This window comes from Spermophilus citellus, assembly GCF_964194105.1.
Source record: "Spermophilus citellus genome assembly, chromosome: X".
In the NCBI taxonomy this organism is placed as follows: Eukaryota; Metazoa; Chordata; class Mammalia; order Rodentia; family Sciuridae; genus Spermophilus; species Spermophilus citellus.
Window position 1 is genome coordinate 25,416,849 of NC_138190.1, and position 21,796 is coordinate 25,438,644.

Consider the following 21,796-nt stretch of genomic DNA (forward strand, 5'->3'; position numbering starts at 1 on the left):
TGAATTCTCACCCCAAAAATGTCCTCATTGGCTTGTAAATAAACCAGTCTTTCAGTTACAGCCTTGTTTATACAGCTAAACTATGTGGAATATCATAATCTTAACTGTTACAAATTCCTTTCTAGAAAAAATGTTTTCTTCTATTCTCCAAACAAACTTCTCTAAACATTCTAATCAATATTGTTCTTCCTACCTATGTAAAGTACCCAATATTTGACCTTGATTTAACTTAAGTTATAGTACTTATTAATTCTCTCATATATGTCAATTTTATTCCTTAAAGAAGATGCTTGGGCTAGGGATGTGGCTCAAGCTGTAGCGCGCTTGCCTGGCATGCGTGCAGCCCGGGTTCGATCCTCAGCACCACATACAAAGATGTTGTATCCGCCGAAAACAAAACAAAACAATATTAAAAAATTTTCTCTCTTTAAAAAAATAAATAAATAAAAAGAAGATGATAAGGTCTTTTGTGAAATTGACATAGGATTTTTAAGAATTCTTACACAATGATAATAGGCAACTATAAGCTCTGTGTGTATGTGTGTGTATACAGTTCATGTATCCATATAAACTTGAATTTACACACCTTCAGTCATTTCAACTTGAGACATTTAAATCAGTCTTATATAAAGCAAAGTGAGTACATGTTGGCAATAATAAACTACTGTAACTCCAGAAAAAAGAAAATAATAGCCAAGTGCAGTGGCGCACTCCTGTAATCCCAGTGGTTGGGGAGGCTGAGGTAGAAGGATCATGAGTTCAAAGCCAGCCTCAGCAACAGTGAGGTGCTAAGCAACTCAGTGAGACCCTGTGTCTAAATAAAATACAAAATAGGGCTGGGGATGTGGCTCAGTGGTAGAGTGCCCCTGAGTTCAATCCCTGGTAAAGAGAGAGAGAGAGAGAGAGAGAGAGAGAGAGAGAGAGAGAGAGAGAGAAAGGAAGGAAGGAAGGAAAGAAAGAGAGAGAGAAAAGAAAATAACATGTTGAACCCCATTAATATGTGTAGTACATGCTAATAAAAAAAATGAAGCACAGTTTAAAAATAATAACTTGGTTGTCATTTGGGTCCCAAAGATGAAAAGAACTTAGGATAACTAAGCATTCACCCAATGGCCACAAGTAGAGATTCTACTGTGTCCTCCACTGTCTCAGGCAAGGACTTCTAACACGTCATGAGATCTCTGCATGTCCAGGATAATATCAACTTAGGTAACAGACAGGAATCAGTTCTTATATTTCTCTGTATCATGCTCTTTTGTGAACAATCTAAGTCTTCCATATTTGTGGGGTGGTGGGAGGGAATGAATGCCTCACAGGGGACTATAAATATAAATTGCCCATACTTATGGTATGAGGATATCTTCTTCAGTCCAAGACACTGAAAGAAACCTTCTTCCTGTTTGTTTGTTTGGTACTGGGGATTGAACCCAGGGATGCTTTACCACTTTGATATGCCCCCAGACCTTTGAATTTTGTTATTTTGAGACAGGGTCTTACTAAGTTGTCAAAGGCCTCACTACATTGCCAAGGCTGGCCTTGCAATACTCCTGCCTCAACCTTCTGAGGTACTGGAGTGGCTGGGATTACAGGTATTCACCATTGTGCCCAGCTTACTCCTTTATTCCTAACCATATAGCCCTTTTACTAAGAGAACCACTGCAATTTGGGGTTCTACATATATTTTTAAATGTGAAGAAACTAGAGTTGGTACAAAGAATAAGGAAATCTAATTTAATGGGGAGACAATAGGTCTGCTGAGGATGGATAAAGAATTAGGCTTATTTTGCTGGGAGAAGAGAATGCTAAGGTATATAATCAAGAGTCTCTTGTCACTGAGGTCCTCAACATACAACAACAAATAAAGCTTGCATTATATCAGAAAAGTCAGGAAGAAGGGTTGAGGATTTAGCTCAGTGTCAGAGCACTTGCCAAGCACATGAAAGGCCCTGGTTTAAAAAAAAAGTCAAGAAGAGTTTCCAATGTTTAAATTAGTTTTGCTTTTTCATTATTCAAAAACAAGTTGGGCCAGGTGCAGTGATACATACCTGTAATACCAATGATTTAGAAGGCTCAGACAGGAGGATAGCAAATTTGGCCAGCCTCAGCAATTTAGGGAGAGCCTAAAAACTTAGCAAGATACTATCTCAAAATAAAAAGGGCTGAGGGCTAGAGATATAGCTCAGTTGATACAGTTCTTGCCTTGCTTACATAAAGCCATGGGTTTGATCCCCAGCACCAAAAAAAAAAAATAAAAAATAAAAAGGGCTGGAGATGAGCTCAGTGGCTAAGGGCCCTGAGTTCAATCCAGAGTACCCCACCAAGGAAATACTTCAAAGAAAACACTCATGATTACTAAAGATATGCAAATAATAACAATGGGATAGTTTTATTTTCCCTATTACAATAGCAAAAGTAAAAATAATGTTCCATGCTAGAAAGGCCATGATTAGTTGGGCACCTGATTATTAGGAGTCTAAATGGGTACAACCTTTTAAGAGAGCTTCAGGCAATATTTACCAAGAAGCTTAAAAACGTTAATCCCCTTTGACTCAGTGATTCCACTTTTATGAATCAAATATGGAAAGGTTTTATGTTTGTGCACAAAGATGTTCCCCATGTCTTACTCAGAGCCATGAAAAAATTGGAAACAACTGTGGAAATAATTATCAGTTCCATGTTCTTTAATTGTATCTTGGCCAGAAAATGCAACTGAATTAAGAGGCTCCAACAAAGCCTTAACTGGCAGTACAGACAAGAACCTTGAAAAAGACACACTAAATGTAGACACAAATGTTTCGAGAAGATGGAAGAAGCACTTTGCTAGCCATTGTGTCTTTCCAGAGAGATAAACTGAAGGTGACTGAAATCTATTTGTTAGAAAAATTAAAACCTACAGAAGCTCAACATAGAGTTTCTGTCCAAACTTGGTTGCTACATAAGAAAAGATTTCCCCATAACATGAAAGTTTCCAAGGATAACTGCCTTGTCACCTGAGATCATAAATACTTGATAAAGGAAATTTTATCCACCCAATATTTGTGGTGGGGCTGGGCATGGTGGCACCCACCTGTAATCCCAGATACTACAGAGGCTGAGGCAGATCTCAAATTCAAGTCTAGACTCAGCAATTTAGCAAGACCCTGTCTCAAAATAAAAAATAAAAAGTGCTGGGGGGTGGAGCTCAGTGGTAGAGGATTCTGGGTTTAATCCCAGTTACCCCCCAAAAAAAAGTTTATGGTGGGAAACTGCTAATTTTGATTACTTTGATTCATAAACTTTATGTACTATACTTATAACACTTAAATGTTATTTAACAACCTTCTGATAATGGACTATTTTTGACCACACTGACTTTATTCTGTAACATCACTTACACATTAAGTGGCTTGTTTGAAGAAAGACATCCTAACACTTTACTTGGCTTTCTTTTCAGAAGCCTGAATATTTTTTTTGAAGGGGGGGCAGTACCAGGTATTAAACTCAGGGGCACTTGATCACTGAGCCATATCCCCAGCCTTATTTTGTATTGTATTTAGAAACAGGATCTCACTGAGTTGCTTAGTGTCTTGCCAATGCTGAGGCTGGCTTTGAACTCCTTCTGCCTTAGCCTCCAGAGCTACTGGGACTACAGGCGTGCACCATGGTGCCTGGCAGAAGCTTGAATCTTATAGATTTATTTTCATAAATTAAACACAAAGTTTTCTTCATTACAAATCAATTTTTAAAACTTGAGAAAGTGGTTTTGTTGTTGCTGTCTTTTTTCCCCAAAAGCCGTACCCTATAAAATACAACCAGGGAAAGATAAGACCCCCTGAAAACTGTTAAGACTTATTACAGTTAATGAATAAAGTAAGATGCAACATTACAGGCATAATATTATCTCAAACAACTATACAAATGCACAGGAGAAAAGACTGAAAGCAATTGTCTAAAATGTAAATAATGGCTTTCTTTATTTCTTGGTGCTGAGATCAAAGTGATTTTCTTTCTTTCTTTTTTGGTGACAGGGATTAAACCCAAGGGTGCTTAACCACTGAGATACATTCCCAACCCTTTTTACTTTTTATTTTGAGACAGGGTCTCAATAAGTTGCTTAGGTCCTCACTGAGGTGCTAAGGCTGGCTTTGAATTAGTGATCCTCCTGCTTCAGTCTCCCAAATGTGTGCCCCCATGCCTGGCTGTCTTTATCTTGAGCATAAACAACTATAAACAATGCAAGTGATATAATCAAATGTATGGGAGGTTATCCTTCCTGTCTAGACTTCTGTGCAGGCCGTTTTTTTTTTAATGCTACCTCCTTTCTTTAGGTCAGTTTCCTTTGAACAAACAATGCCCTGTTGGTGCTTTATTTAAGTCATCTCACACACAAAAATTCCTATGAAAGCTTTTTAGGCTTTGTGCATTTCTCATTCCCTGCATATTGGCATAGATGGCTGGCTGTGTCACCATCAATGAGATCTCCTGTACTTCAGTCATTTGCTTGCTGGTTCTCAGATCCACTCTCTGCCCTTTCCCTGCTCTTTAGATCTTTATTTCAGACCATTTTCCTGCTCCCTTTCCCAATTGGCTTCCAGGCAAGTTTGGCCAATGGGAGTCGCTGGCAGAAGACTAGAGAAAAGGAGGACAAGCCAGGCCATGGTACTTCTCCCTCTCTCACTCTGCCTCCAGAAAAAGGTCTGGCACCAGCTCTGTCTCCTTCCTGGCTCTAGCTCCTTCTTATGGGCACCTTCCTCAGTGGTCCCACCATCAGATAGATGACTATGGCATCTACACTCTGGTGACACCATCTCTTTCTATTATCTCGCTATGCCTCGGTACAGCATAAGTTTTCAAGCTATCTGGATGATTTCTTCCTTCTTCCACCCTTGAGTAGACAGTTTCCTGCACTGAATTACTTCTGTTCAAAATAACTAGAATGGTTTCCATTTTCTGACTGGACTCTGATTGATAAGATCTTCCAAGTCAAAAACTTTATCATCAAAAGTTTCAATATCATATAAGACTTTTTTTTTGCTTTCCTTCCTTCTTATCCCTGTAGCCATTCTCCTGCTATCATAATAGTACCACCATTTATTAGATGTTTATGCTGTGTTAGGCATTTTTCCAAGCATGTCACATAATTGCCCAGGCTTTCTCCATTCTTTGTACTTATGAATTATTAAGCATGTTTCTCTACCATTGTGTTTTTATGACACATATATATGACTTTGAAGTTTATTTAAACTTTTGGGATTTTAAAGATATAGATAGAAAGAGAAATACTAAGGTAAAATATGTATATAAAATATTGATAAACTCATTTGCATTCACAGTTAAAGGTTATGGCATGTATTTTCTCTTCTAAATTGTATATTGTCTTAGAATCGGGAGAAATTAAACAATATAGTCTAATATTTATTATTAAATCCATATCTCTCCAGTCTCAAACTCAATAAGCTGATTTGCTGCTACAAATCATGGCCTCCAAATCTAAATTCATAAAGTGACAATAGAAAAGTCAAAGTACAATCAATTAGTTCACCCATTGAAACATTGTTTAATGTAAAGAGAACATGTACCACAGTTTATAAATTTGTATTTGAAATATATCACATTATATTTAATTATAAGAGGTAAGAGAGGCAATAACACTAGGCAGCAGGGCTCCGACCCTTAATCTTTGGCCCTTTCCTATGACAGGGTGATTTTTATGTTTTGACTTCTAAAATAATCACTTAGGAGTGCCAAGATCACTTGACCTGAGTTTACATTTATGCCTTCAAAAATTAAGTGTTCTAGCCAGGCACTGTGGTGCAAGCCTGTAATCCCAGAAGCTAGGGCAGCTTAGACAGGAGGATCACGAGTTCAAAGCCAGCCTCAGAAAAAGCAAGGCACTAAGCAATTCAGTTTCTAAACAAAATACAATATAGGGCTGGGGATGTAGCTCAGTGATGCCCCTGGGTTCAATCCGCAGTACCAAACATAAGAGAACAGCACTATTCAAAATATGGTCTATCACAAATATAGAAATTGAGGGTGCATTATGCAACTTTTCCAGTAACTTTTCATTACCATGACATTCAAATGCATTATCAATGGGTTCACCTCATATAAGAAGGTATAGTCCAAGTCTAGATCAAGTGCTGCTGAACCTGTGTGATGCGTTATATGTCCTGTGAGTGCTTACTAGTCAGTTTCAGTAGAGCCATCTAAAATTCTGTGAAGTACTGTATGTTAAAAACAACAACAAAACAGCCCTTCACCAGCTCGAGAGGGAGTGTTCCGAAAGTGACAGTCCCTGGCTGGGCATGGTGGCGCACACCTGTAACCCCAGCGGCTCGGGAGGCTGAGGCAGGAGAATCACAAGTTCAAAGCTAGCCTCAGCAACAGTGAGGCACTAAGCAACTCAGTGAGATCCTGTCTCTAAATAAAATACCAAATAGAGTTGGGGATGTGGCTCAGTGGTCAAGTGCCCTGGAGTTCAAATCCCAGTACCAAAAGACAGTCCCTTTTTTTTTTTTGAGGACCAGAAAACAAAACACATAAAGTATCACATTCTCACCAAAATTAAGTCTCATTTAAGAATATACATGTGAATACATAAATAAATGTGTATGTGCACATGTGCACACACACATATATTCACACACCACATATATAACATTTTCCCCAGTTACATAAGCTTCAATTTATGAGGGGGCACAAGGACGTCCCTGGAGTTATGCAAGCGAGCAAGACTGCGTGAAATGGCAAAATCTGAAACACTGTCACAGAATATCACCAATTCATAAATAAGCTAATGATTCATCCACTATGTCATAAAAGAGTCTTTTAGAATATTTTTAGGTCATTTTATTACTACTGTGGAAGGTATGGACTTTAAAACTCACTATCTATTTTATGTGAGTGTTCTGACTGTTCTGAATCTCTTTCCAGCAAAAATGCAGCTCCCAAGAGACATACAGAGGTAATCAGACTTGTGTGCTTAAAAAAGAAATATTGGAAATGTCTGAATAAGAACAGACACGTTTTTAGATGCCTTTTCTCCGTGTGCAAACTCATCTTCTGCAGATCCAGCTACATAAAATTGTACACATCTAGCACTTTTCTCCCCGCTGCAGGTGTAACCTTAATGCTCTCTTATTTAGATCAAATAAACTTCAATTTAGCAGTTCTTTTAAATTGTAAACCAGTCAGAGTCTGAGAGGCCATTCTTTTTGAGTTTCTTTCTGAAATAAGCTTCACAAGATGCCAATCAGAAATATCTGTTTATTTATGTTCTTCTCTCAGAAGCTTTAAATCAAGTTATTTGAACAAGAAAAAAAAAGTTATCATAGAATTTTCCATTAAAGTACAATAAATTTTAATTTGCAAATTGCATTTCTATTTTACAAGTGGGAGAAAATCAATTGATACTAATCAATGCAAAAAGGGCTAGTTTTAATTTTTTTTATCTTATAAGCATGGAAAAAGTAAAGGAAAAACATCTATAATGGCCTTAATGTCTTACATATTCTATTTTGCAAATCTGAGTAAATCTCCTGTGCTAACTTTGTCAGCTGTGGAATAGAGAATGTCATTTGGGATTCCATAGCTTAATTATGCTGATAGAGCAGTTTTATAAATCATGCTAGGAGTAATAGATATTCCCTTGAGAACTGTGAACTAGGAGCCATAAAATGTATGTTCTGGACTTGGTTACTTATCTTCTACTTCTGTCAGTATGAATAAGTCAAATCAGGTCTTGAGCCTCAGTCTGCTCAAGTCTAAATGGAAAGGAAGGAGTTGCCCCATCTGCTAATATGAGAACATTATTATCAAAATCAAAAAACAGGACATACACTCAAAGGGTGACAGAACAGAAGATCTGGAACTAAAACTGAAGAAAATCCAGGTCATATGCCAGCTAATTTACTGCTGTGTAAGGGTTAAATATGGTTATTTCTGTAAACTGTACAATGTAAAGTACTATACAAATAAATGCTATGTAAATAAAACGTATAATTATTATAAATGATTCGATTATTCATATCCTTCAAGTTGGTAGTAACAAAGAAATTGGGGGATTAGGGCAACAGTATTCACACTATCGAGCCTTACTCTAGCCAGGAGTTAAATGAAACCCACACTTTTAGAGATTGAAGATCACTGTCCAACATGATTGTTATGGTTTAGATATGGTTATGAGAGACTTAACTTCATCAGCGAATTAATTCCCTGATAGGATTAACTCGGTGATAACTGTAGGCAGGTAGGGTGTGGCTGGAGGAGGTGAGTGCCTGAGTTTCTGCCTTGGGGTATATATTTTGTCCTTGTTGAGCAGGGCTCTCTCTGCTTCCTGGTGCCATGTCCCCAGCTGCTTTCTTCTATCACACTCTTCAGCCATGATGTTCTGCCACATCTGGAGCCCTGAGGAATGGAGCCAGCCTTCTATGGACTCAGACGCCTAAAACTATGAGACCCCAAATAAACTTTTCCTCTTCTAACTGTTCTTGTCAAGTCTTTTGGTCACAGTGGCAAAATAGCTGATTAAGACAGTGATATTTCAAAAAAGTAAGCCCAAGGTCACACCCAAGCTGGGATATGAATCTAGATATTCCTTCTAGTTCAAGGCACTGGTATAGAACAAAAGGTAGAGGTTTGATACTTAGCAATACTTAAGGAGCTAGAGGCAAAAGCCAAGGAAACCTAAATACTGAGTAACTTACTGGAGAACAGTTTAGTTTACAAAATGTGCTGAGAAAAGCATTAGGACAAGTGCCTAATGCAAAAGGAATTCATAGTCATTCTGAATCCTGCAGTTTCTAATCTGAGAGCATCCTCAGGAGGGAATACTTAATGGAATGCAGAATGCTTATCAAAAGAGAAGGAGAATGAGCAAACATTTACAATATTCCTTCCTGTTGAGCAAACTGAAGAAAGAGGTACAAGGATTTCTATGGCAGTGATCCTAACTCTATCTTTGAGGGTATAATTCCTGCTTCTTCTTCTGATTATTATTATTAGGTGGCAGAGCCCTGCACATGTTAAACATATGCTTTGCCACTGAGCTACAACCTCAGTCCTACAATTATTTATTAATAATGGTATTCAGTTATCTTGAAGCTCTAAGTCTCTAAACTAGGACTTAATTAATCCTCTTAACTAAGACTGCAGAAGAATCGCACTAACCTCAAATCCATTACACCCTAAAATTAAGCCCTCATTTTAATATTATGAAGCACTTCTGAGGAAACAAACATGAGGCTAAAGGTAGGAATTCATAAAATAGTAATATTTTGAAAATTGAAAATTTTTGTCTTCCCAGCAATTCGGAAGGCTGAAGTTGAAGGATCACAAGTTCATGTCTTGCCTCTGCAACTTAGAGAGGCCCTCAGCAACTTAGCAAGACCCTATCTCAAAGTAAAAGATTTAGGCCGGGCGCAGTGGTGCACACCTGTAATCCCAGCCGCTCGGGAGGCTGAGGTAGGAGTATCCCAAGTTCAAAGCAGGCCTCAGCAAAAGCCAAGTGCTAAGCAACTCAGTGAGACCCTGTCTCTAATAAAATTCAAAACAGGTCTGGGGATGTGGCTCAGTGGTCAAGTGCCCCTGAATTCAATCCCCAGTACCGATAGATACATAGATACATAGATAGATAGATAGATAGATAGATAGATAGATAAGATAAGATAAGATAAGATAAGATAAGATAAATGGTTTAATAAAAGGGCTGGGAATGTTGCTCAGTGGTTAAGCTCCCTTAGGTTCAATCCTCAATACTGAAAAAAAATTGAAAATGTTTGTATCATTTGAGTAAGTACCTTGCTGGATAGCAGGTTCCAAAACCTGGACAACAGACATGCTAGATCTTTCTATAACTTTAGGAAAGGAGAAGAACTAATAGTCTGAAAGAAAACTATTGGTTGAAAGGGATCCGATGAAGTAAAAGGAAATTGGAATAGGTAACATCAGAACAGACAGTGCATCTAAAATTTAATAAATTATTTGAAATAAAGTCAGTTATCTTTCTGAAGCTTAGTGTTTCTTCATGTTATCCTACTTTTACCTATGTGTCCTTTGTACTCTACTATTCCTCTGTTGTTTTGATGTACATTAATGTACAAAACATAATGTAGTTTAGAAAAGAACCATGGGGGGACCACTTAAAAATTTTATTGTGTTTATAATTACTATATCCTCAATCAAGCAGACTAAGAAATATTTTTTCAAAGTATTTTAAGTGGCACTTTTTTTTTTTCAACCCACGACCTCAAACATGCTAGGCAACTACTCTAAAGTGGAAGAGCTTTTTAGAATTTTTTTGGTATTTTTGTTTTATGTATTTTTTTTTTGGTAGTACTGGGGATTGGACTTGAGGGCAATTCTGTCACTGAACTACATAAATAAAATAAAAAGGACTAGGGAATCCTTTTTATTTTATTTTGTGACAGGGTTTTACTAAATTAACAAGGTTGGCCTAACCTGGGATCCTCCTGCCTCAGTCTACTGAGTCACTGGGATAACAGGTGTCCCAGTCCCACAATGATCTTAGGGGACTAAATGTCAATTACCAGGGCAGGCTTTTAATCATATAATTGCACTTCATGTAAATCAATGTTATATTATTATTTGAAAATAAATTCCAGAGCACATTACCATCTAATACCTACTGATTTTTATAAATGCCTTTGGAGCCTTAAAGAGCTTTAAGGTTTAAATCACCAAGATAACCTAATAAACAATGTTCTTTCCTTTATATTTATAAAACATGCTGAAAGAAACCTGAAATTCACCTCATGAATTCAGCATATTATTACTTCTAAGAAAACATGAGGAATACATCCTCTCAACAACAAATGAATGATCCAGAGAGGCTTTGTGGGAAATACCTCAAGAGCTTTCCTACCGGATACCATCTTGCTTCACTAAGCCTGAAGAACACAGAGGGATGCATGATCTTTTTTTTCCCCAGAATGTTTATTTTTAAAGCAGGAATGATTAAATCCATTTGTCAGCAGAATCAGCCTAAAGGTACCTCTTGAAAAATTATCATCACAGCAAGTTTTGTAAACAATCTGCCCCACCCTCAGCCCAAAGTAAGAGAAAAAATTCTTCTATTTTTTTCCAATACACTAATTTTAAAGATAAAGATAGTAAACTCTATAAAAATGATATGGGAAATTTTGTTTTTTTATATCCTACTCACCTCATTACTCTCTATCACAATTCTATGACTACTGGGGGGAGTCACAGAAAAATACTAAAAGAATAGTGGGAGAACACCCCAGGTTCAGTCCCCATACTCAGGAACAAAGAAAAAAAGGAGAAGAAAAATGCCAAGAGAAAACTGTCTTCAAATTGTTTTTGGTTATTTCTTCCTAGCAAAACATGAAGCCAAGCCAGGTGAGGTGGTGCATACCTGTAACCCCAGTGGCTCAGGAGGCTGAGGCAGGAGAATCACAAGTTCAAAGCCAGCCTCAGCAACTTAGCAAGGCCCTCAGCAACTTAGCAAGCACCTGTCTCTAAATATAAAACAAAAAGGGCTGGGGATGTGGCTCAGTGGTTAAGCACCCCTGGGTTCAATCCCTAATATCAAAAGAAACAAACAAACAAAAACCCAAAAACACTGCTTCTGCAAAATTGTTAATGTTATGTAGAAAATTTTCTAAAGTCTCAAATTCCTAATGACTCTCTGGTTGTTACTGGGAGCATTTAAACTTTTTCATTACTATAACTGCTTTGCTTGTGTGGTATTCTGACAATATTTTCTCTCTCATAACTTGGAATTCTTTCATACAAGTACACAGCCTAAAACAAAGCAAAACACCAATATTTCCAACATTTGTTGAAAGCCCATTCTAAAAAGCCCTTTAAATTCTGTGAGGGAAAATCTAAAATTAATCCTGTTGCTTTGTCTTTTGTTTTTTTCTTTTTAATCCAAAGTTAGTCCTGCAGGGGTAGCTCAGTGGTAACATGCATTAAGATCCTGGGTTTGATCCCCAGCATTAAAAATAAATAAATAAATGAAAATAAAAATAAAGTGTTAGTTTTGTGTTCTCTATTACTAATTTTTCCCCCACTACTGAGGATCAAACCCAGGGACTACTGCATAGTAAATGAGCTACATCCTCACCCCTCTACCACTAAAATGTTTAAGTCTGCTTTTTTTTGAGATTGAACATAGCTAGAAACTAAAAACATATAATTTCCTTGAGTTTAAATTTACCTGAGGAAGTCCATGAAAATCAGAATGCTTAAATATAAATTATGAACATAAAAGTATACGGCATAGTATGTGTGTATGTGTGTTTTTTTCTGTCATGGGTTTTCATGGGTTCAGGACTTGCAGCAAAAGAAACACTAAGGAATGGCATGGGGAATTTATGAAGAAACATTTTTTACTAAATAGTTAATGGTAAATAATATAAATTCACTGTAGAAAATCAGGGGCAAAAGAGTGAAAAAGAAAAAGACCTAAATTTTTTTCCAAGTAAATTCTATCCTCACATCAGTTAATGTTCATGTGCTACTTTTTCAGTCCTTCCAAAATGTTTTTGGCTTCCAATACTGAGGGTAGGGAAACACCTGAACGCTTCTGCAGGTAAGGCAAGTAAAATAAATGTACGCTGAGCAGGCTTCTTGGGATCTGGGCAAATTAGAGAATGGAAACTTCCTTAGAAAGGCCATATTTGGAGCCGGGCGTGGTGGCGCATGCCTATTATCCCAGCAGCTCAGGAGGCTGAGGCAGGAGGATCACAAGTTCAAAGCCAACCTCAGCAACAGCGAGGCACTAAGCAACACAGTGACAACCTGTCTCTAAATAAAATACAAAATAGGGCTGGGGATGGGGCTCAGTGGTGGAGTGCCCCTGAGTTCAATCCCTGGTACCAAAAACAAAAAGAAAGGGCATACTTGGAAACTGTAATACCACATGTATATGGTGAACGACTGCTACTTCTACAGTAAAGATATATCTGGAGTGGGGGGCACAGAGGGGACAAGCAACATCTTGGTCTTTTCAGCATGTCATCATAGAAAGTTCTGGTGTCTGGGCTGGGGTTGTAGCTCAGTGGTAGAGCACTTGTCCTAGCATGTGTGAGGCACTGGGGTCGATCCTCAGCACCACATAAAAATAAATAAATACAGGCATGCTGTCCATCTACAACTTAAAAAAAAAGTTCAGCTTTCCTTAGGAGGAAAGGCTAGGTGTGGCCTCAAACCTTTGACACACCAGACCAAGATACCATTTCTCCTTTGATGAACTGAGTAAAGTTAAAGGCTTCCTTCCAATCCTCTAAGCAACTTAGAGACCCTGTCTCAAAATAAAAAGGGCTGGGGGGATGTGCATGTGACTCAGTGGTAAAGCACCCCTGGGTTCAATCCCTGGTACAAAAAAAAAAAAAGCTTCCAATCTTCTCAAAATAGCAATTTAGACCTAAAGGGATGCCTCTTGAATAAGAAAAACATATGCCAATAAGTAAAAATTAAACTCAAGGTTTCTTTTCAGTATGTTATGCTTACATTTCAACTTTGAAACACTACAATTTATGGAGGGGGGGAACAAGTGGCCAAGGCTGGCACTTAATCTTGTAGGTCATCTCAAGAGATGAAGACATATCACAATCTAAATCAATCATTCTATAGGTGTCAGGCAACAGTGAAAGAAGGAGTACCTGCTGTCTAGGAACTCGCTGTACCATTTCCAGAAATATCATTCAAGTAACCTTCTATCCCTAGGAAAAATTGTCAATTTGTATGTATTTGTAGGGTTTGTGGCTGGTATGTGGTGACCAACATAGACACACTTCACTGAATGAATAAAATCAATGAGATCAGTGAAAACACAAACAAAAGAGCAGGGTCAAATCCTAATATAGCCCCCTAAGACTATGTAGCCCCGATCAATGCCTCTCTGAACTTGATTTCACTATCCTAAGAAATGTGAATGTTGATACTACCCACCATGCCAGTCAATTGCTGGCATGTCACATACAAGCAGTTCCCAAATAAACAGAATTTATCAAATGATGAGTCATCTTCTGATAAAAAGTTATTGGCCCAAGAGGGCTGGGGATGTAGCTCGGTGGTAGAGCGTTTGCCTAACATGTGTGAGGCCCTGGGTTTGATCCCCAGTACCAAAAAAAAAAAAAAAAAAAAAAAAAAAAAAGCTCAAAGACTATTTTATTATAACAGAAATACTAGCTCTAAAAGCAGAAAAGCAAATTTCAACATGTACTTCATTTTCAAGGTGTTATTAAGCTAGAAAGAAACAGAATTTGAGCTGGGTGCAGTGGTACACACCTGTAATCCCAGAAACTCAGGAAACTGCGGCAGGAGGATCTCAAGTTTTGCAGCGGGCTTGGGCAGTTAACTTAATGAGATCCTGCCTCAAAATAAAATTTTCTGTTTTGTTTTGTTTAATTTTGGTGGTACCAGGGACTAAACCCAGGAGCATGTAACCAATGAGCCACATCCCCAGCCTTTTTTTTATATACAGACAGGGTCTTGCTAAGTTGCTTAGGGCCTTGCTAAGTTGCTGAGGCTGGCTTTGAACTCACAATCCTCCTGCCTCTGCCTCCTGAGCCACTGGGATTACAGGCATGTGCCACCTGCCCGGCCAAAATAAAAGATTGAAAGGGTTGGGAATGAAATGAAGCTCTGCAGTAAAGTGCCCCTGGTTTCAATCCCCAGGATGGAGGGGGTGGGGGTGGGGGGGCAGTGTGTGGGGGATGATTTTTCAAAAGGGGTTATACAATTGATCACATTTACATGACTGCATTTTATCATATGCAAATTATACCTCAATAAAGAAGATTTAATAAATGATAAAATTTGCAATATATGAGCCATAAAATCCCCTCCAACTGTAAAATTCCATTACTTTCTAAAATCCAGTGACTTGTCCCAGGTCATAAACTATGCAAGACTATTGGCTTTGAGTTTACCATCACATCCAAACTACTAAGAAAACTTTATAAATATGATGATTACATTTACACTTAAGTACCACTGAAGGTGAAAACACCTATAAACTGATAGTCTGTGATTAACGCCTTTTTTGGGGAGTTTACCAGGGACTGAACTCAGGGGCACTTGACCATTGAGCCACATCTCTAGCCCTATTTTGTATTTTATTGGAGACAGGGTAGGGTCTCACTGAGTGCCTATCTCTAATAAAATACAAAATAGTGCCTTGCTAAATTGCTGAGGCTGGCTTTGAACTCGAAATCCTCCTGCCTCAGCCTGCTAGCAATTAGCACTTTTAAACTACTATGTTTGTAACTTTTCAGGACAGACAATTAAAAGAAAATGTTATCCCAGAGGCTTAGGTGGCTGAGGCTACAGGATCGAAAGTCAAAGCCAGCCTCAGCAATTAAGCAAGACCTTAAGTAACTTAGTGAGACCCTGTCTCTAAATAAAATATAAAAAGGGCTGGGGATGTGGCTCAGTGGTTGAGTGACCCTGGATTCAATCCCTGGTACTTAAAATAAATAAATAAATAAATAAATAAATAAATAAATAAATAAATAAATAAATGAAAATGTTAGAGAACAATCTGCAATGAAATGGAAACATGGTCACAGCACATTTTTAGGTGAAAAAAAAGCAGGTCACAAAACAGAGCGATTCAATTTTTATAAAAATGTATCTATTGAAGGAAAAGATGTTTTAGAAACAAAATTTTGAAGGCTACTAAACATTAGTTAATTGTGTCAGGGACAAAGAGCCTGTAATCTGTGATTTAGGAGGCTGAGGAAAGAGGATTCAAAGTTCAAGGCCAGCCTCAAGAACCCAGTATATCTCTGTGTCAAAATAGAAAATAAAAAGGACTGGGGATGTAGCTCAATCCAAAGTACCTAAAATAAAATAAAATTAGTTAACTCTGAAGGGTGGTTTATTTGTCTTCTCTTTATTTTGTTAACTTGATTATTTTCAAACTTAAAAAAAGGGAATAGAGCTGGGATATGGCTCAGTGGTACAACACTTATTTATCATGTACAAAGCCCTGGGTTCTACCCCTAACACCAATTTTTAAAAGTACACCAGTGTTACCTTAATGTTATTTATTTTGTAATAAAAGTAAGTTATAAACCAGGCTCAGTGGCACAGTCCTGTAATCCCAATGTCTAGGGAGGCTGAGGCAGAAGGATTACAAATTGGAGGCCAGCCTCAGCAATTTAGTGAGACCCTCAATAACTTAGCAAGACCCTTTCTCTGTACAACCACAAGAATGGGATCATAATTAGAATAAGTTATACTCCATGTATGTATAAATGTCAAAATACACTCTACTATCATGTGTATCTAAAAAGAACAAATAAAGAAGGGGGCAGTGGTGCACGCCTATAATTCCAGCAGCTCAGGAGGCTGAGACAGGAGGATTGTGAGTTCAAAGTTAGCCTCAGCGATGTGGAGGTGCTAAGCAACTCATTGAGACCCTGTCTCTAAATAAAATACAAAAAAGGGTTGGGGATATGGCTCAGTGGTCAAGTGTCCCTGAGTTCAATCCCCGGTACCAAAAAATAAATAAGTAAAATAAAAATAAAATAACAATAATGATAAAATGGAAGGGATACATCTCTGCTGTAAGCACCCCTGAATTCACCTCTGAGTTCAATTCCAGGTGAAAACAACGTTACAATGTTACAACTAGCGATCATGGTAACATAAGTGGGAAACTTACTAGTGGTCTAGGTCTCTGTAAGCTACAGGAGGCTTACAGACAAATTTAGAGGTCCTGAGAGTATTGGGCTAGGGGATGGGTTTGCCCAGCACAGCTGCTACCTGATTCATAGGAAGCCTTCATTCTCACATCTGCCAAAATACACATTTAGCTCTTCTACCTGTACTATAATCAGTCCAATATTAAAAGCCAAAAACATTTTGTAGGGGCTGAAAAATGTAGCACTTGAAGATTAACTGATCCCAATTTTATTTAAATTTTTTACAAGTTTACACACTTACTCCTAGACTGAAATAAAATATTACAGATTGAGGATGTAGCTCTGAAATAGAGCACTAGCGTATGAGAGGCCCTGGGTTCAATCCTCAGCACCACCAAAAGGAAAAAAAAAAAAAAAACCAATCTGCCAAACTGACATGACATATCACTTGAAATGTATTAGATACCACTGGCTAATAGAATTATAGGTGACTTTTCCTTTTTCTTACATATTATGTACATTTTTCAGTTTTTCGCAGTAATTCATATCATTTATAGGCAGAAAAAAGTGAGGTAAAACAATTTTTTTTGGTTAATATCACCAACTCTATTCCTTAGTGACCCTATAGTTAAAATCCATTAACCGATGAGCATCTGTGACAGAAAAGCAGTAACAGCTGCACACAGACCCTGTACACATATATACAATTTATGTTCAAACACCCTGATTCCTGTGGGCTTCATCACAAAGCTTTAAACCCAAAGAGATTACCTCATGTGTTTTAGTCTATAAACATGTCCATTCACAAAAATGCAGACTTTAAAAGGTAGAGAAAATATGACTTTTTTAATTTAAAAAATCTACCCACAATGCAAGAGAATTAATTTCAGATTATTCTGTACAAGGCTAAAAATGACAGAATAAATGAAGGAGAGTCTAAAGAGATTGGCGTTCTCCCCTTATCTGTAAACTTGTATTTCTTCAAAAAATTCCAAATTATGAAGGGGAGGACCCTATCAGGCTCTCACACAAACAGCAAACAAGCCATAGCAGAGCAATCATTTGAAGGATCACACTGATGACCTGACAGGCCTTAGGAATTGTGATCAATTGAAAAGATGGCAGAAAATTCCTCTATACAACATTTGTTGGCAAAAGCATCATCTTGGTTTCACATGGAAGAAATCAATAAAAATAACTTGAAATAATTTTCTTTCTTTGTGGGGAAAAAATTGCCATTCATTACAAGTGTTTTTCTTTGGGGGCATCAAATAAAACTATGAGGACCTTTAGGGATGCTGAATTTTCAGGAATCAGTGAAATTCTAAAAGTTATTTTTAAGAAAGAAATCTCTGAAAAAAAAGAAAGCTAACTGTCAATTATCAATAGAAAGATGCTACGATTTTTACCCTTGAAAATACCTAGTGACATATTTATACAACAAATGATTTGACACTACAAACTATACTGAAAGTCATCTGTCATTTAACCTGGAGGAAACATAGTCATATCCTTACCTAAAGACTGGTAGAGCTCTGTCATTTTGGGATGGTCCCAGCATGTTGTTTGGGTCTCGTGGCTAAAACACAAAATAAAAAGAATCACTTTAGAATTTATGATGGGCAGTAGGAAAAATGGGGGAGAGTGGCAGGGAACAAGATGTTTACTTTTGAATCATTTGGCATCTTTACTTCCAAGGACTTTCATAGAGTAGTGAAGACTGTTTATCTTGCAAACAGAAAGGCCTGTCGTCATTTTTTTTAAAGGGAAAAGGTATATGAACATTATTTGGTTCCAGAATTTGTTTCTTTTTTTGCACCCACAAATCAACTGCATTTCTGTTATAATAAATGGACCTTGTTATGTAATCAATAATCAAAGATGAGAATTTCTTCACCCATTCAATGTGGAATATACAGAAAGGACACTGACAATTGATTGCTATTCAACTCTGTCACGAGAGATACTGGACATTAGTTCCATGGCTATAAATCACTTCACTTCTCACTCCCTTTCACCACTGGGACCCTTCTCCATTACTCTTCCCTCTCCGTATCCAGATCTCATATCTGTGACACTTGTATTCCATTTCAGCTTAAGGTATGGCCAGCGCCCGACTAATATATCATACCTTCCTTCTTCCCATTACTTTTAGAATGTCTTCTTAACTCAGTACTCTCTACACCACTTCACCTCTTCCTATATTTACTTTGGCCTGAATGAAGCATTCATAGTTCTCCATTTCTCGGGAGTGTGGTTGCCTGCTATCAGCTCCTTCCATAAAAGGAACAAAACACCTTTGTTCCTCATTCAATTACATGAATAAACCCAAGAGAGATAACTACATATACTTTTCCTTACTTTGGCCCATCTACATAAATCACCATAGCATCATATTTCCAGTTTCAGGGATTACATGATGGGCTATGATAACACAAAATGCAGTTTTGAACAATTTTTCAGTATGCAGAGCCTATTCATAATCTTTTAGGGGGAGGATAGGGAAAGGAGAAATTACTTTAATTGGGGTACTTCAAGGGCACCAGAAAGTATAGAGGCCTCACACAAAAAGAAGAATTTGGAGAGGGAGCAATATCACAGGGACTCAGCACAGGTTTGGATTTTAGGGCTTTGCGCCCAACTGGTTGTGAAATTTGAGGCAAGGCTACTCACCAGAGAGAGTTAAAGAACTACTACGTGATATAGGAAATTGACTGTCACATTTTGGTGCTCAATATGTGGTTGTTTTTGTTATTATGCGGCCTTCAAATTACTGTCCATTAAAAGCAAACCTTGTATTAGTTGATTACAATACAGATGTGAATCCAACTGCAGTAAGCCAGTCACCCTTCCTAGACAGCAAAACATAACACTCACTGGTAATACCTTTGTTTTAAAAAATGAAAAGTAGAAAACATAAAGGAGTTTCATAAAATTATCATAAATTGAACAATGACATATGGAAATTAACCAAACTGTACCACTTCAAAGGCCATCCCTATGATATTTACCATTCACTGCAGAGCGGAGGACTAGTGAAACCAATTTGCAAGAAAATGTTCACTTGTGATCCAGCTCCCTCATGTAATCCCAGGCTGAGGCAGGAGGATCACAAGTTCAAAGCCAGCCTCAGCAAAAGAATGAGGCTAAGAACTCAGTGAGACCCTGTCTCTAAATAAAATACAAAAAATAGGGGTGGGGATGTGGCTCAGTGGCCAAGTACCCCTGAGTTCAATCCCTGGTACCAAAAAAAGAAAAGAAAATGTTCACTTGGGAAGCGCTGTCTCGCTCTCTTCTAAATAAATATGTTCATTTCTGTTTTATTTTTCCACAGAGAAAATGTACAGTTGAGGAATGTTAACAGGGGCTTATCAGTTGAGGGAATGTAACAGAGTGACATGGAAGTCTTAGGAGTAAGAAGAGCAGGAGATGCAGTCCATGCCTTAGAGAGTATTAGGAAACCCCATGACCAAGCCGGTTTCCGATTAGGAGAGGGGCAGGCAGGACTGGTACTTTACATGCACAGCACAAAGAGACCGCAGCTTGCAGCTTCATGGGAAAAGTGTTGCTTGTTCTTCGGCATTTTTTAGCTTGCAGAGTGATGGGGTACCAATTTTGTACACAGGTGCACAGCAAGTAAAGGCTACCTTTTATTGAAACCACCCTGTACTCAAGTCTTCCCCATTTCCAAAGGTCATCCAAATATGAGCACCAGGGAGGGAAGAAGGGAAACACACCTGTGCCTACATGTGCAGGCCCTTGTTTGGCACAGTGCATAATGAAACAATATCCTATTTCTAGGATATTTGAGGGACTGTAGCATCTTCAATGGATCTGAAAAAAAACCATTTGCCTAAGCTGATAAACCTGACCAGAGACAGAGAACCACCCTGAAAAGTCACCAGCTAGAATATACTTCAAATCGGAGGAGCATGGCAAAGAAATTGACTTGTACCAAATGCAACTTGTACCAAATGAGAAACGTGCATAAAATTTACAAGAGAATCACAGAGAGAGAGTTAATGAGAGCTTCATGCAGTACCCCCATCTGTGAGAAAAATTCTCATGACAATATACCTACATTACCACCTTTCAAATGAATTTATTTTGCAGGTTAAAAATTATGAAAAAGGTTTTAGAAATTATTTTTTGAATCCACAAGTCCTTAACAAAACTGAAATTTACTTTGCTGGAAGACATAAGAAATTGTCAGCTCCATATCCCATCCCTTATTTGTGTGTGGCAACCATAGTCCTTGATAGGTACTATTCTACAAATTACCTGTGATTTTGATTTTAGAAAACACGAATAACACGGATAAGTGAACTCCTTAAATAATTCCAAAAACCAACCTTTTTTAAAATTTTTTTAACCTTCCTCTCCTCCAACACACACACCCTTTATTTTTAAGCAATGCAAAGTAACCAGAAAAACAGATTTAGATTTCACCTTTGCAGTCTTAGTTTCACTTCATCTGCAAACCAGTACTAAGAGAAAGAAGTGAGCACAAGCAAAAAGAAGAAAAGAAGAAAGGGTGTGACTAATCCTCAAAACTAGAAAAATAATCTTTTAATCAGTTAATGCTAAAAATGCTTGGCAGCACAGCTGAAAGGACTTCAAATTTTTGAGCAACTACATGATAAACCAAATATTCACTTTACTCTATGTGGGTGTTTTCTACCTGTGGTGAACACAAGGTCCTACTGGGACATATTTAACACCCTCAAATAGACAGGAAAGATGGATATGGATCCCATGAAATGATAAACACAAATCTATGTAACTCATATCTATATTCTACCTCTTAGAACAAACTGATTTTTTTTTTTTGCCTGTGATCAATACGGTTTTACAGCTGTATTTCTTACTCTGTGCCTGTCTTCAAAAACAAGAGAATTAATCAAATTGTGAAATATGATATATTAAGAACTTTGTAATGTTTTGAACCAACAATAAATTAAAAAAAAAAGATCAGAGCCACAAAAAAAAAAAAAAAAACAAGAGAATTCTCAATAACTCCATGACAGACAGCTCACATTTATCTGGAACTTGCAGGCAATATAGAAAAAATATGCCCTGCACTCCACTTTCCACTTTAGAAATACACTCTGCAAATACCACGTCCAATCAAAAAGGAAAATCTGAAACCTATTCATACATTAATGGGTACATCT

General features: G+C 37.6%; 1 protein-coding gene across 9 annotated transcripts in view; it reads right to left on the reverse strand.

Moving 5' to 3' along the window:
- The window catches only part of DMD (dystrophin), a gene marked incomplete at its 3' end in the record, with an annotated part of 2,539,585 nt that overhangs the window by 120,474 nt on the left and 2,397,315 nt on the right, over window positions 1-21,796 (reverse strand). For all 9 annotated transcript variants that reach the window (XM_081277777.1, XM_081277778.1, XM_081277780.1 and 6 more), the window contains one exon: window positions 18,140-18,201. In XM_081277777.1, coding sequence (XP_081133903.1) covers window positions 18,140-18,201 — 62 coding nt within the window. The remainder of the gene's footprint in view (window positions 1-18,139; window positions 18,202-21,796) is intronic.